The sequence below is a fragment of the Apiospora aurea genome (genome assembly GCF_038362705.1).
Source record: "Apiospora aurea strain CBS 24483 chromosome Unknown utg000008l_segment0_segment0, whole genome shotgun sequence".
In the NCBI taxonomy this organism is placed as follows: domain Eukaryota; kingdom Fungi; phylum Ascomycota; class Sordariomycetes; order Amphisphaeriales; family Apiosporaceae; genus Apiospora; species Apiospora aurea.
The window spans coordinates 3,393,976-3,408,675 of NW_027117395.1; the positions used below are offsets into that span (position 1 = coordinate 3,393,976).

Genomic DNA, 14,700 nt, shown 5'->3' on the forward strand with positions numbered 1-14,700 from the left:
GCACGGGAGAGGCGCATAACAAGCAACATGTTATTGGTTGCTTTTTATCCCAGTCCCGCCAAGAGCCTCCTGTCCACACCCCTCCACATTGGATCCACGGGATCCGACGGGGCCGATCAACCCAGGAGACTCCTTTCACGGATGTGTAGGCCAATCTTGATTAAGACAGGCGGGCACGTCGCAAGGATACCTTTCGTAAAAACCCCAGATCTCCCGCATCATCTTATTCTATAAACCTAGCCTTGTCCAAGCCCAATCGTCTGCTTCCGCTCAGACGTTGACAGGAGCCAAGACCGTTGAAAAGAACGGTTGCGATTCAATCTCCATCTAAGTGGTGAACAGCAATCCGCCATGTCGTGTTTCCGCCGCCGCGAGGGCGACGACGAGGGGACGATTCTCGCCGCCGCCAGACCCGAGGACGTTCTACGGCCCCTAGGCGCATTGTAATTATTCCCGTGTGCTCCTTTCGCTCTACTAAGAACGGGGTTGATTGATGATGACGGGCTTTTTCGCTGACCATTGGGCACTTACTTCCTTTCAACAGGGAGCAATTCAAGAGCGCCATGCACTCTCTCGGCATCTACTACGGGTGCGGCGTGACGTGCCGGTTCGCAATCCCGGCGGCCCTCAGAGGTGGCGGTGCCCAGTCCGAGGAGGCGCTGCGGGAGCACTTTGAGCGCGCCGTCGCGCTCGCGGTGCTCGACCACCCGCTGCTGCAGGTCGGCTTGGCCGGTGAGAGCACCAAGGCGCCTGTCTGGGTGCGCCTCGACCGGATCGACCTGCACAACCACATCCAGTGGCAGACTGTCGACGTCGATGACTTCGGGTCGAGTGCCAGTAACAGCAACAGCATGGACGCCGCCCTGGAAGATGTCATCAAGGTCCAGCACGACACGCCCTACCCGGACCTCGAGACGCGCCCCGGCTGGAAGATGGTGGTGCTGCGCTCGCCGCACCTGGACCACGTCGAGGCCTTCTTCGGGATCAACCACGCCAACGGCGACGGCGAGAGCGCCAAGATCTTCCACCAGACCCTACTCGAGAAGCTCAACCTCCTCTCCTCCTCCTCCTCGTCGCCGACGCCCGACGACCTGACCAGCTGCCTAAGCCCAGAGGGTGTACTGACATTACCATCCATGACCGCGTCGGCCTTCACGCCCGCGCACGAATCCCTCGTCGACCTCTCCGCCTCGGTGCCCTGGGTCCTCTCCAGCGCCCTCAAGCAGATGGCCCCCGCCTGGATGCGGTCGCAGCCCCTGCAGCCCCTGCCCTGGGCGCCTCAGCGTCCCGTCCCCGTGCGGACCGCGCTCCGGCTCGTTCATCTGGACGCCGCGGCGCTGCGCCACGTGCTCGACGCCTGTCGCAGCCACGACACCACGCTCACGGGTCTTCTTCAGGGCATGGCGGTGACTTCGCTCACCATGCGGACGCGGACGACGTCGCATGACACTACCGCCAAACAGAAGAAGAAAAATTCGACCTCGCACCCGCTTCCACTCGTCTTGGGAACCCCGGTGTCAATGCGCCGCTACATGCGGCGCCCCGACGCCACCTCCTCCTCCCAAAACGTGCCGGGCCCCCACCGGACCATGGTCAATTCGGTAACGTACTGTTTCCACAAGTACCACGGCCGCCGCCTGTCCACCCTCTACGACCTCGCCGGCAAGGTCGTGGGCCGCGACAACACCAACACCACCGCCTACAACGCCGAGCGCCGCCTCGAAGACGCCCTCTGGGAGCAGGCGGCCCGCGTCCGCCGCCAGCTCGAGCAGAAGCTGGCCAAGGGCACCCGCAACGACCTGACGGCGCTGATGGGGTACATCTCCGATTTACGCGGGCGCTTGGCAGAGGAGATGGCGGCGGATCGGCCGCGGGACGTGGCGCTGGAAGTGAGCAACTTGGGGGTCATTGACGGCAGTGGCCAGGATACGGTGAAGCCCAAGGCGTCGCTGCAGCAACAGCACACGGAGATGGTGTTGAAGGATTGTTGTAGTAGCAGTACCAGCTCCGTCGTCCCCGAGAAGGAAGGAGGAAGAGCGCAGGACTCTGCTGTGGAGGTCGGTGCCATCAGGAGAGAAGGGGAGCAAGAGGAAGAGGAAGGAATGGAGAGCCAGGGGGGAAAGGAGAAGTGGACGATCGAGCGCGCCATGTTTACGCAGAGCGGGACCCCGTACGGTGCGGGGTTGATTGTCAGCCCCGTCGCGGTCCAAGGGAAGGGGCTGACCATCGCCGTCAACTGGCAGGCGGGACTCGTCGACGACGGGGTGGCGGCGGGACTGGCGGCGGATTTGGAGGCTTGGTTGGGGAGTCTGGGGAGGGGGGACCATATCGCGTTCTCGGGCGGCAGGGTCAAGGCTGGGTAGTCATATATCTGAGGCTCGATTTGATGAAGGCTCAGATATGGGGTGGTAAGCAGGTGGTATGGCGTTTCGCGGTTTTCAGGGTCATGGCGTTCTATGTGGTCAGGATAATGAGTGGTACTTGGCTTCGGGGGCTCTACAATACCCATTCCAGCGACGTGAGGGATCTGCGTTCTTGAATATATCATTGTGTTTAGCCTTTTCACTATGGGTTTTGAATCTGCACACATAAACATATATGGCTTGGTGACAGCACACGCTTGTTCATTGACTGTTTTACTCATAAGGATGCCCCCCCTATAGATTCTACTGCTTCAATCATTCCCCTTCGCCATGGTAGATACTTATTGCAATCACGTCCTTACCTAGTTACTTACCTAATCGTCATGGCGATAGAACCGAGCCCCTGAGGGCGACTCGATAGCCTTCTCGACCTCATCGTTCTGCGAGATCCAGTCGAATTTGCTGCCCTTGCCATCGTCGTCCCAAATGCCCTCTCGGTTGCCAGGGATGGTAATAGGACCGACATTTGGCCGCTTCTTAATCTTCGTCCCGATCTCGCGGCTGGAGGTCCCCTGTCGGTTCTCCTCCAGATTTCGCTGCGCGTCTAAGTACTGGCGGCCTTCCTTTTCCACACGCTCGGGCGTGGGGCATTTTCCTTGGTCCTTGGACCGAACTTGACCTTCCATGATGGCGGATAGTTGATGGGGCTTGGGCTGCAGGGGTTGGTAACTGAATGGAAGGTCTTTGTTCAACAAGGAGATGGAGAACTAGCTTGGTATGGGATTGCTCAATTCTACATAACGTGGGAACGCTTATATAGCAGTGACGGGCTCACAAACAATGCCGAAGAAAGACTACTGTCCACCTTTTCCAATGGATATTGTGATCGAGCGAACACACGAAGGCTCCTTGTTCTACTCTGATACCACAATGCCTTTGTAATCACCACAGAGCCTCAACCTCCGTCGGGGCTAGACTCATCGAGAAACCGTCATCGAATAGTTTTGTTTATTATCATTACCATTGTAGTCGAGAACACGCAGTCGCACCTCCCAGTTTTAGCCCCCTTCTCGACTGGGCATTGCGCGGTTCCTTCTCCGTATCGTTCAGGGTGTAGTCATCCAGACGGCCATCCCTAACGGCCGCGTAGATGACGGACAACCGGGAGCCGATGATCTTCTTGGGTCGCCCGTGCCCCGAGGCCCGTGGTCAGCTGCGACCCCTTCAAAAAGTCGCGGGTGTTGTGGGCCGCCTCCATCTGTCCGCCATGGGGCCGGGCGTTGGCACCCAGCCCTTCGGCCGTCATGGCCGTGAGAAGCTGGCCGATCATACATAAGTTGTTGGCGTCATATCCGGCGAGGCTCGCGACGGCGGCCGACGGCGCCGTACCGTTGGTCAGCGAGAGGCCCTCCTTGGGCCCCAGGGTCACGGGGGTGATGCCCAGTCTTTGGAGCGCCTCATCTGCACCTTGATGTCGGGGTTACTTACCCATAACGCTCCCTGCGGTATAGAAGAGAGCCATGAGATCCTGCGAGGCCGAGATGAAACCCCGCAGGGAAACGAGCTGAGTACAGTCGGAGCCGACGAGCTGCGTAACGGCTTCCTTTTACTGCAGGTTTGCGGCGGCATTGCCGAGGTCGGTGCAGGTGCCCAGGTCTATTAGCCACTTCCCTTGCGTACTCAGTTGGGCCCTTGCGTAATTACATGTTACATGTTGTACCTATGTGCAAGTGCCCGAGATGTCTGATGTCGAGGCCTGTGTGGTTCGTTCCTACCATGACGTCGCAGCTGCCAGCTGCCGACCCGGCCCGTTATCGCAAGAGAGGTTCTAGGAAGCCGACTAGCGGTCAATCCTGGAATGGTTCCATGTTGTGTCATACATGTATTGGGTGAAGTTGGTAGTACAGGCATGACCTGAAATGATGAGGTACTTTTAATGTAATTTGTGTGCGCACTGCTGTCCACCAATGGATGACGTGGGTGAGTTGTCCATCTCGTCGCCACCAATCAAACAGCATCTGACGTATCTCTTCAGTGCGTCGTTGTTGATATTGTCAACTCTATATATAGCGCATACAGTTCGATTCTTCATGCCCGGGGCAAGATTCCAAGTTCAAGTCCGTGGGTTTGGTTTTATGTTTGTTATATACAGTGCCACCATCCAACTTTCGCATCATGTCGTCCAGCGTGAAAGCCGACAACTAGGAGCAAGCACCTCTTCCGCCCGAAACGCACCTCTATGGAAACAGAAATTCCTCCCGCGAAGAGGAGTAGCACCTGGATCGACAATTGCACGGCGTCCGCCTGTGTCTTGCTATGGGTAAGGAGAGACGCAGAGACCTGTGTCCAGACGGCTAATGTATCACTGATGCAATGCCAGACGTGACCCTGGTGTCGACCCTCTCCGCTACCATGGCGGACGCTTTCTCCGCACTATCCCTGGCCTCCTGGTTTGGCTCGTCCTACCTCATCGTCTCTGCCGTCGTTCAACCACCATGCGGGAAGTTGTCGGAAATGTACGGCCGCAGTTGTGGTTTCTTCGTTGCACTGGCCATGTTCGGTCTGGGCAACGTTGCCTGCGGGATTGCACCACGGGCCTGGGTGCTTCTTGCGGGAAGGATCATTGCGGGCCTCGGCGGAGGAGCGGGTAAGCAGCCACCTTGGTCTCATCCGTGACGTGACGGCTGTCGGTGACCTGCTACCAACGGCAGTCAATTGGTCACCACGGATCTCGTACCGCTCCGGCAAAGGACCGTGTGGTCGGGTATTGGGAACATTATATGGGCTGCAGGAATTGGTCTGGGTGGTGTGGTGTGGTGGGCGGCCAAGCTTGATCTCCTGGGCGCCGCGACTGTCACTGGAGCTGTTGCATGCCTGACTGTGGGCATTGCCCTGACTGAGCAAGGCAGTGTCGTCTTGACGTCGGGACTACTGGTTGCATCACTCCTCGCTATTTGCTTTGTTTACGTGGAGAGCGCACCGTTAGCACCCAACCCAATCATGCCCCTGTGCTTTCTCAAAGACCGCAGCATCTCGATGGTCTGTCTGGCAGACGTCTTCGTGGCAGGTTCCATGCATAACCTTCTTATTTCAGGTCAGGGGTTTCCGTGCATCCGAAATTGGTGTACAAATGCTTGGCGATCATGTAGGCGCATCCGTCGGTTCGCTAGCGACGGGTATTGTCATCAAGACCTTTGGGGGTTACAAAGCCGTGAAACCGATTGTGTTTATGCTCTATCTTGTTGCCCCCTGCGGTTTTACGCTGAGCGATCTGGTCACGAGACCTTGGGCCACGGTGGCCATCTTGGCCGCCATGGGAGCCGGCTTCGGCAGTGTGTTGACGGCGCTTCTGATCTCGGTTTTTTTTGCTGACGGAGCGACACGTTCAAGCTACAGAAACCAGCATGTTATATTGCACTCGTTAAACCGGTGCCGTATGCGGCGTCGCAAGCTCAGGCATCATCCTGGGGTTAGTTACGACGGCTCATGCTGGCCACCAGCCCGTGGATCTGCCCAATGTCGCGAGCAATGTGACAGGCATCTATTCCCAGGCCCCAATCGTCCACGCATATCGTCGTTTATGGCGATGGATTGCACCAATTATTCCTTTCACGGCCATTCTCGGTCTCGTCGGGCGAATCTGCAGCTTCATGATACGCAGCAAGTCACTTAGGTCACAGTGAGGTGAGACTGTTAGTGCTTGAACGACGGTCTTTCAGCACAGCTACCTTTCATAAGCACTGGCATGTAACATTGATAGAGGCACTGGATGATGTCATGTCATCCAGCTAGGGATCTGAGAGTTTTCGTGGCGAGTTGATTCGAAGCCTTCGAGGTCTATAAGCAGCTTCTGGTGACATACCCCAAAATTCATGCGACATTTCGTCCCGCATTCCTGCAGATCTCCATCCTGGTCCTGCAAGTCTTCTAATTCTGTAACTCAGAAGAAGCCTTTTGTATATATAGAGAGCTATACGGCAGTCCTCTTTTATCAGACCTTCTTCCAGAAGTCAGCACTTTATTACTCTTACTATTCGACCCCATACTCTCACCTGTGCTGCCTTTTGCTGCTCGTGTTAATGCGACAGACATTCTGTATACCAATCCTTGATCTTCAACTTACAGCCACCGAATCCGTCTGGACCGCAACCCGGACATCCATCTATACCAATCACTACCAGGCTCCAAGTCCTTTCGCCTGTTTCCTGCCAGTCTCTACGTCACGATGGATCCAATTCCAGCGCTCAAGGATGCAACCAATGCCGGCATTGTCAAGGGCCTGAAAGACATTTCGGGCGTCAAGCCTCGCCTTGACATTGATATCATGATTTGGGACCAGCCTGACACTTTCAATCTCTTCATCCTGGCTCTTGACAAGATGCAGAAGCCTGACTTTCAGCCCCATGTACTGCGATATGCAGGGATCTCCGGTAATTATACCCCTTTATCCAACCAAGACTTGTGTTTGATATGGACAAAGGGATTCATGGCATACCCATGAAACGATGGGATGGGGTGTCCGGTAAGGTGAACATGGACAAAGGCGACGATGCGGGTAGCGGGTATTGCCACCACGGCAGGTCCACGTTCCCAGTCTGGCATCGGCCGTACCTGGGTCTACTCGAGGTATGATTCAGATCATTCCACCCAATCAGATTGCATCATCTTCTGACTCGGTACCTACAGCAAATCCTCTTCATCACCATGGTGGAACTTGCCAAGCAGTGGAAGACGACGGAAAACAGGGAAAAATACCATCAGGCTGCCCTCGAGTTCAGACTGCCGTACTGGGACTACTACCGTCCAAGGGGCCCCCGGGTCAACTTTCCCGGCATCATCGAGAACGGAATGACGTCCTTCACCTACGACTACTCTTGCCCCATTGCTTTCACGGTGGAAAAGATCAATGTGCGCACCGCTCCGGACGACAAATGGACGGCAATGGGAAATCCTCTTCATCATTGGGATTTCGAGAAGGACTTCGTACCCGAGAAGGACTGGGTCGGCTCCAAAGCTTACATCCTGGATGAGGTACGCAAAGAATTCCTTTACAGAAGCAGAGTTCTGATCATCATAGCTCCTGTACGCCAGGGATAGGACTCACCGCTACCCATTAGCAGGGAAGGACAAGAAGCCTAGTCCTGAAATGGAATCCGCGAAGCTGCTCAATCAGGTACTCAACACTCTGCGCATAGATTCCAACCGCCTTGCCCTGGCCTTTCTGCTGAGTGAGGCTTACAATGACTGGGACCTGTTCGCACCCAACTCGACTCCCAAGGAAGGCTACACGAGCCACACGGACGCAGGCTACTACATGGAGTTGAAGGCATCAGGGTCCCTCAAATCTTTGCACAACCTCTACCACGGCCTTATTGGGGGAAACCCCAAGACCAAACGGGGAGACAACGAAGAAATCCTCGTTGGTGGCGGCGGAGGGCATATGTCGAAAGTGAGCACGGCGGCATTCGACCCCGTCTTTGTGAGTACTGCCCGTCACTGGCACCCATACTACCTATCCGGGTCCCGCTCGGCTAATCTGCATGATGACTGACTGCCTACGTAGTGGATGCACCATGGGTAATTATCTATCGAGCGCTTTTGTAACATCCTCTAAGTTGTCCTCCTACTAATGAAGTTGTCTAGTCAAGTGGAGAGGCTTGCCTCTATCTGGCAGGCTATCCACCGAGGCGAAGAGCACAGCTGGCTCAAAAAGGCCGATGATCGTGAACTCGCTCTCTTCCCGTTCCGCCAGTCACCAGGCATAGCCGCCGAAACCATGTGGAAGGCAGACATGTTGAGGGACCACGAGACTCTCGGATACACGTTCGACGACATCTAGGGAACCAAAGATGAGATCCGAGATAGGTTGAAGGACATGTACAGCTGGTCCATCTACGACCCTGACCGCCGCCGTAACTGTGAAGTCAAGGCGCCGGCCAACAGCGAGTCTCCTGTTCTTTAACCACCTTTGAGGTTCAAGGCTGACTCTTGTTCTCTTCATACCACAGTGGAGCCGATAGCTGTAGAAAAACGCAGTTCTTTGAACCTTTGATTGATGAACCGCCCATCCTCAGTGGCCAAGCACCTGGAGATAAGCTGCTATCACATGAAGACAAACCGGCCCCTGGGAAACACTTTGCCGTATTCCACCCGAAACACAACTCGCGAGAGTGGTACATAGACAACATGGTGACGAGGTATGCGATGCATCTATATATAGATGCGTGTCTCAATCGGTCGAGAGACGTCCTGGTTACTTACTTACTAACTGCTTCGGGCAGACAATTTCTCAACGACACGTTTACCGTCCTCTTCTTCATTTCCGCCGAAGCACACGGCGCCGCCCCCGACACGGCCCACGACGCGTTCCAGGCGCCCACTCTGGTGGGCGTCCACCACATCTTCACCGCGCCCGCCCAGATCTGCGGCAACTGCGGCGGCCACGCGGCGGCTGCGACGGTTGTGGAGACGACGATCCCTATCACTTCGATGCTGATCGACTTCCGAGCCCAGCGCGTCCTCCCCAGCCTCGAGCCGGAAGATGTGAAGCCCTTCCTCGCGAAGCGGCTCAAGTGGAGGATCTGTACAGTAAGTCTAGTATCCCCCCTTTCTTTTCCTCTTCGTTGGAAGAGGGTTGTGTGTGTGTATGTGTGTGTGGCTGATACGGACGAAAACAACAGGCCGACGGCAGGTTCTTCGATCCCCGCGTCATGGCTGGGACATCCACGTTTAAAGTCGGCATCAGCACCAAGTTCATTAAAGATGGACAGGTCTCCTACTCTCAGTGTGGAGACGTCATCGATTCCATTGTGGGCTCGGCATCCGCAACTTGTGATGCCGCCGCCGCTCTCGGTGATGGTCCCGGGGGTGCTGCTGGAGTGTTTGGTCCAGGCTAGGCCAGACTTGGAAGAAGTGTTACATTGGTGCCGCAGTCTCTTCGCGTGTACCAGGTGGATGAGGCATTACAATTCAGGGGGGGTTCAGTTGCTTGGAGAGGTACCAAAGATGTGGTCCTTAAGTTTGGTCACTGTATCTTGAGTCTACCACACTCGTTATGAATCTATGAACCCTGTAAAAGCTCAAGAAAGTCTACACCCCCGGGGAAAGGATAAGCAGACCGTAAACATATGGCAGTTAGAACGAACTGTTACGCTATATTATTATACATGGAGTGGGTGCTGATCACTAATTATACAACTGAGAAACTATAGCTGTTAACTCCCCGCTTGTGTGTTCAAACCACCCCGAGCGAGCCTGAGCCACCGCTAGAAATTCTGCAGTAAGTCGATGCACCCCCCTACGCTCACACCCCCTAACGGTCATCGGCGAAAAATAAAAACACCACAAGTAATAATATAGTAGATTAGTTTATAGAAAAACAACGAAAAATAGTAAAAATATAGAAATAACGTTATTTTATTTTAATTAAACTAAAGGCCTTACTTTTCGCATTAAAACTTAATTCTAGTGTTTCTTATAATAATATCGGCGGAGTTACACGCGCCGGCGTATACGAGCCACTTATATCCTCCCTCTTTACTTTTTTTACCTTTATTATTAATATATACTTCCGGTTAAGGTCGGGGATGAGCCTTTTCTTTTTTTTTTCTCTTTTTTTTTAAATTAGTTTTTAACTAAGCCTTCTCGTATTAAAGCTAGCCGACCTAGCCGTTTAAAGAGTCTAGGCTCTTTTAAAGCTTTTAAAACCGTACCCTTCGTATTGCGCTATCGAATCGCATATTATTATTCTTTAATTTCTCGGCTAAATTTTTAATCTGCCGGGAGCTAATTAAAATAACTAATAAAAGTGCCGTATATTCGGCCTCCGGATTCGGTATTGGTTTTTTAGCCGGTCCTACCGTTTACGAGGCCTCGAACTTTCGGAGCCGAAAGTTTAAGGGTTTATTAATATTACGAGGGAAAATACTAGCTGCTTTTTATTCGCCGGCGATAATATGTAGCTTAAAGGTAAAAGTTTTAGCCGCCGCGTAGTACTTTAGAAACTTTTTTTTATTTATTTTTATATTATTAAGCTTTAAATAGTACAGTATAACCTTTTAGTGGTATTTCTTTTTAAGTATATTAAACACTTTTAAATTTAAAGGTTATAAGAGGTGCGACGTGTAAGCCGAAAAAAAGGAGCTAAACTTTATTCTCGATATACGTTAATAAAAACTTTTTAGTCGAGTAGGAGGCGTAGCTATTTAGTATAAAGAGGCGTTATTAGTCGGTATTATCGGGGGTAGTTTAAGGGAAAAAGGTTTATTTAAGCTATATTAACGTTAGCTCGTTATTCGTTTAATCTTTCGGTAACGCCGCGAAGGTTTAGCCTTTTATTTAATCGGTGAAAGTATTATTTTCCTCGGGAAACCATTATAGTTAAAGTTATTAGCTTTTAAATATAATTATCGGTTTAATAGACCGGCTATCGGTATTAATTATTTTTATTATAATTACCTATTCTCGGTTAATAAAGCTTTTAATAATAACTCTTTGCACTCCGATAAAGCCGATTACTATTTAATTATTACCGGCATTTAACTATATACTAATTTCGTTATAGTTCTAAATAAAGGCCGGTGAGATAAACTTTAAGAAATCGTGTTTAAGCCTTTTGAAAAACTTTCGGATATTTTCCTTAAAAGTATTATTAATACGCCGAAAATCCATGGTATATAAAAAAATAGAATCTAAGTAAAAGTGGCGCTTAAAAAATTTATTAATCCAGCGTTTTTTTAATATATAATAACTTTTATTAGCTTTAAGTATACGTTAAATAAATATCTTAAAGTAAATATACGGTAATATAACACTTAATAAAACCTGTATAAGAGCCTAAGACGTAATTCGAAACTCCTCTACCGGAGTTAATACTTAAAGCGACTTATTTCTGTCTTTTCGAGTTAACCGGCCTTTTATCCGAGCTTTTAAAATTATACGGCTAACCCGGTGCTTTAAAACGGCTATACTAACACGCGCGCCGCGGGAAACGTCTTAAATCGCACGATTAAGGTTTAACTCGTTTACTATAACGTTAAGTGAAAAAAAAAAAAAAAAACGAAGAGAAAGAAGTAATTTAATTAAAAGTGCGACGAAAACTAACTTATATACAATTGCAGAAAGAAGGTGGTGTTGATCAGGGATAGTGTTTTTGCCTATGTCCGTTGGGGGGTGTGAGCGTAGGGGGGTGCATCGACTTAGAGGTCATTCCGGCTTCCAACAGGCGAATATATCCTGCTCCCAACCCGTGAGAGGCAGACTCTCGGCTGCGTCGATCAAGCCGCAATCCAGCCCAGCGCTTGGAATGCCGCCGCGAAGGCCAACACGGGGAACATGGCAGCCTCCCCATGCTGGCGGTAGTATAGGCCGATAGCCGACAGCATCAGTATGACGGGGGCGGTGAGGATCCTGATCTCGGATCTCGTGTAAAGGCCCTCGGACGACCAGCGGTAGTGTAGGTAGGCCATGTTCAGCATCAGCACCGCGATCCCGTAGAAGTTCGCCTTGTAGCTTGCCAGATCCTTTCCCGGCATGGATTGCGTGATGGAAGGCTTTTGGAAGAGCTCTAAGCCATATTGCTATTGCGGGTGTTCGTTGTTAGTATCCTGATATCATTATTTTGTTTACTCGTCGACGCCCCTATAAACAGGTAGTTGGAAGGAAAGGGGGAGTAGGGAGACGTACTACGTGCCCGGCGGCGAACACGACGTACCAGGCGGAAAGAGAACGGAAGAGGATTTTGCGGGTAGTGGTGGACATGGCGAATGGTGGGTCTGCTGTATATTGGAACAGGAGATATAAGCTGCTATTGTTTCTATTACCTTTTGTTATACATGCCAGGTGTGCACACTTTATAGTCGATCCTAGATTCCAAGTAAGCAATTATAGTGGCTCTGAGTCACTGGGACACAGTCCCGGGAGTTTCCGGTGTGAGCTAAATGCCTCTACCGCAACACACCGCCGAAGAAGCCGGAGGATCGCGAAGTAGAGTAAGCATGGAGGCTAGTGTTGCCCGACCCGAATAGGATCCACCATTCAGCTGACGGCTGACTTGGTGCTTCTGAAGAAATACCTGTCATCCACCCGACTTTACGAATACATCCAATGAACAGCCTGTTCATCTATTTAAGCTTAAATGCCGACTTAATTCCGCCCGGGTCAGGTTTCCCCGTCTTACCTCTGTGGTCAAAGATAGGTACCAAGGAGATTGGGTCTGAGTTGGTTTGGGGCTTCAAGGCACTGGCTGGACTCCGGGCGAGCCGTCTGAGAATGGGGAGAGACTTGCCCGCTAGCAGTGATGCATAAAATAGCAAGATCCCAAAAGACTGTTTCTGCTATTAACTGCCCAGATCTGTACGTTGATCAATCTCCCTTTGGATTTGGGCAAAATGTTCATATTTTGCAAAGCCGACGTCTGTAAATCAAACCCCTTTTTCTTTACTCGGGTCGACGGCTGCAGCCGAAGACTACTTGCTTGGATATATAATTTCGAATACAGCTTCCTTGACTGGATAATTTCTTCGTTTCCATCTTCAGCGCACCCGGTGGCAACCGTTGCTGGCCGAAGTCCACGGCGACTGCCTGTGCCCTAGCCTTTCCTCTGAATTTGAATTCAGTCTCAACCAGGACTCCGTAAGGACTCAGGGCAGACATCACCCACGCACTGGCTTCCCAGAGAGACATATAAGTCGCAATGATACCTGATTCTCTTGACCGGGCCGGGGTAGCCTAGCGGTAGTAGTCTTATTCCTATACTTAGAGGCAAAAGGGTTCAACTCCCTCTGCGGTCACTTTTCTTTTTTTTTTTTTTTTTTTTCTTTCATTTCCTCTCCCCCCTTTTCACTTCTGCCTTGATCCATTTCCTCGCACCCATACGAACATCACTTCCATTCGACTTCACCCGCATTAGTCACAAATATAATTACTTTTCCAACCTTTTTATTTTTATTTTAGTTCTTTGTTTATTCCTTGGCGAAACGAGCGTGGACGAGGGCGTCTGCGGGCGGCCTATCGTTGGTCTATTTCCTTTAAAAAGCAAGAGCTTCCTACCTGCCTTTGCGTACTTGTAGACGACTTGCAATGGCTGGCCGTGCCCGCTGCGTGCCGCCTTCCTCCACCTGCATGCGATCTTTCCATTCTTGTTTTGCGCCTTCCTTAACTTACTTGACTGCATCAACGCTGCTTGAGGCGGGGAACCGGGCAAGCCATGACCACTGACACGACCACCACCTCCACCAAGTCCTTTACAGTTGTACGGATTGTATAATCACAAGAAAAAATGGTATCAGCCTCGCGGACGACTTGGAGGCATCCGAATTGGCCAAGTCATCGACTTCAACCAACTCCCCAATCCATGACCGCCCCGACGACGCGTCTTATCTGTCCTGCAGTGCCGTCGCCAGGGCCGGCCCGGGGGCAGCACCGTCAGGGGGTATTGGCTCGCCAGCGCGTCGGTCTGGAATCGGTGGCATGACGATTGGGCCGGCAGCTGCTCATTGTACTGCGATACGTCCGGCTCGATGCATGGTTTCACTTCCAATGCGCCTTCTCCCATCCGTTCGCTTCTCGGTTCTTGTCGCTCTCCTTCGCCGTCGCCTTCGGCCATTTGGGGAAGGTGTGCGTGAGGAACCTCTAGCACGGATCCGAAGTCCACGCTGGGACCTTAGGTTAAGTACTTACTCATCTCGTGCGAGAAACGGGCCAGTCGGTTCTTTGCTTGCGCCTGGACCTCACAGCTGCGCGACATACACCCACGGCTCGCGTTCGGCCCCACCAAAGACTGTTTCCCAGCTATTCACGGCTACGAACACGCATCGTGGGCTCAGTACATGACGCAGATTCGCAATCCATTCTGCGCTCAGACTATGCTGCCGGCTCGCAATTCACGCTTGCCCATGCGAGCCCGGGCCTCGAGGGGCTGTGTTGGAAGCATTGCCATTCGCTTCAACAGTCTCATGGCGCGCGCGCCAACTGAACTGCAGGCCCGGCCGGTTGTTTCGCGCAACTATGGACTCGGTGGGTGAGACGCGAAAAGATCAATCACTGCGATGAATGGCAATCGGTACGCAGGGCGCACTTATTACACCGAAGACGGGATTCGACGGAGTGCAGAGACTGAGCGATGGGGAGTTAGACGGAAGCCCGAAGTCGAGATGACGCAGAAGCCGTTGGCGCAGGGGTCTTATTACTATCAATATACCTGCACGACATCCAATCCGACCGAGAATGCTGGGTCGATGAAAGAGAAGAAGCCGGGCGGTGGACCAACGAGACGGGCCGTGTGGGCCGCTAGGATGTGAATCAGCTCACTTTCTGAACTGACGATGCGACCGAGGCT

The 14,700-nt window shown here is 52.1% G+C and overlaps 7 protein-coding genes across 7 annotated transcripts; 4 read left to right on the forward strand and 3 right to left on the reverse strand.

Annotated features, from left to right (window-relative positions):
* Positions 1-351: 351 nt before the first annotated feature.
* PG986_012509 (uncharacterized protein) lies at positions 352-2,363 on the forward strand (the record flags this gene model as incomplete). Its single annotated transcript, XM_066848731.1, has 2 exons — positions 352-443; positions 545-2,363. 2 exons carry the CDS (start codon positions 352-354, stop codon positions 2,361-2,363), a joined length of 1,911 nt encoding a protein of 636 aa, XP_066695427.1.
* Positions 2,364-2,737: 374 nt separating this feature from the next.
* PG986_012510 (uncharacterized protein) lies at positions 2,738-3,885 on the reverse strand (the record flags this gene model as incomplete). Its single annotated transcript, XM_066848732.1, has 3 exons — positions 2,738-3,076; positions 3,523-3,824; positions 3,852-3,885. 3 exons carry the CDS (start codon positions 3,883-3,885, stop codon positions 2,738-2,740), a joined length of 675 nt encoding a protein of 224 aa, XP_066695428.1.
* Positions 3,886-4,796: 911 nt separating this feature from the next.
* Positions 4,797-5,395, reverse strand: PG986_012511 (uncharacterized protein; the record flags this gene model as incomplete). The annotated part of the gene is made up of 2 exons (XM_066848733.1): positions 4,797-5,259; positions 5,331-5,395. The coding sequence occupies 2 exons, from the start codon at positions 5,393-5,395 to the stop codon at positions 4,797-4,799; spliced, it is 528 nt and encodes a 175-aa protein (XP_066695429.1).
* Positions 5,396-6,588: 1,193 nt separating this feature from the next.
* Positions 6,589-8,202, forward strand: PG986_012512 (Tyrosinase; the record flags this gene model as incomplete). The annotated part of the gene is made up of 6 exons (XM_066848734.1): positions 6,589-6,793; positions 6,907-6,989; positions 7,050-7,394; positions 7,441-7,842; positions 7,927-7,940; positions 8,007-8,202. 6 exons carry the CDS (start codon positions 6,589-6,591, stop codon positions 8,200-8,202), a joined length of 1,245 nt encoding a protein of 414 aa, XP_066695430.1.
* A 347-nt stretch (positions 8,203-8,549) lies between these two features.
* On the forward strand, positions 8,550-9,259 carry PG986_012513 (uncharacterized protein; the record flags this gene model as incomplete). The annotated part of the gene is made up of 3 exons (XM_066848735.1): positions 8,550-8,560; positions 8,645-8,951; positions 9,044-9,259. The coding sequence occupies 3 exons, from the start codon at positions 8,550-8,552 to the stop codon at positions 9,257-9,259; spliced, it is 534 nt and encodes a 177-aa protein (XP_066695431.1).
* A 2,379-nt stretch (positions 9,260-11,638) lies between these two features.
* PG986_012514 (uncharacterized protein) lies at positions 11,639-12,122 on the reverse strand (the record flags this gene model as incomplete). The annotated part of the gene is made up of 2 exons (XM_066848736.1): positions 11,639-11,941; positions 12,048-12,122. 2 exons carry the CDS (start codon positions 12,120-12,122, stop codon positions 11,639-11,641), a joined length of 378 nt encoding a protein of 125 aa, XP_066695432.1.
* A 1,779-nt stretch (positions 12,123-13,901) lies between these two features.
* PG986_012515 (uncharacterized protein) lies at positions 13,902-14,662 on the forward strand (the record flags this gene model as incomplete). The annotated part of the gene is made up of 3 exons (XM_066848737.1): positions 13,902-13,979; positions 14,030-14,378; positions 14,433-14,662. The coding sequence occupies 3 exons, from the start codon at positions 13,902-13,904 to the stop codon at positions 14,660-14,662; spliced, it is 657 nt and encodes a 218-aa protein (XP_066695433.1).
* Positions 14,663-14,700: the final 38 nt, after the last annotated feature.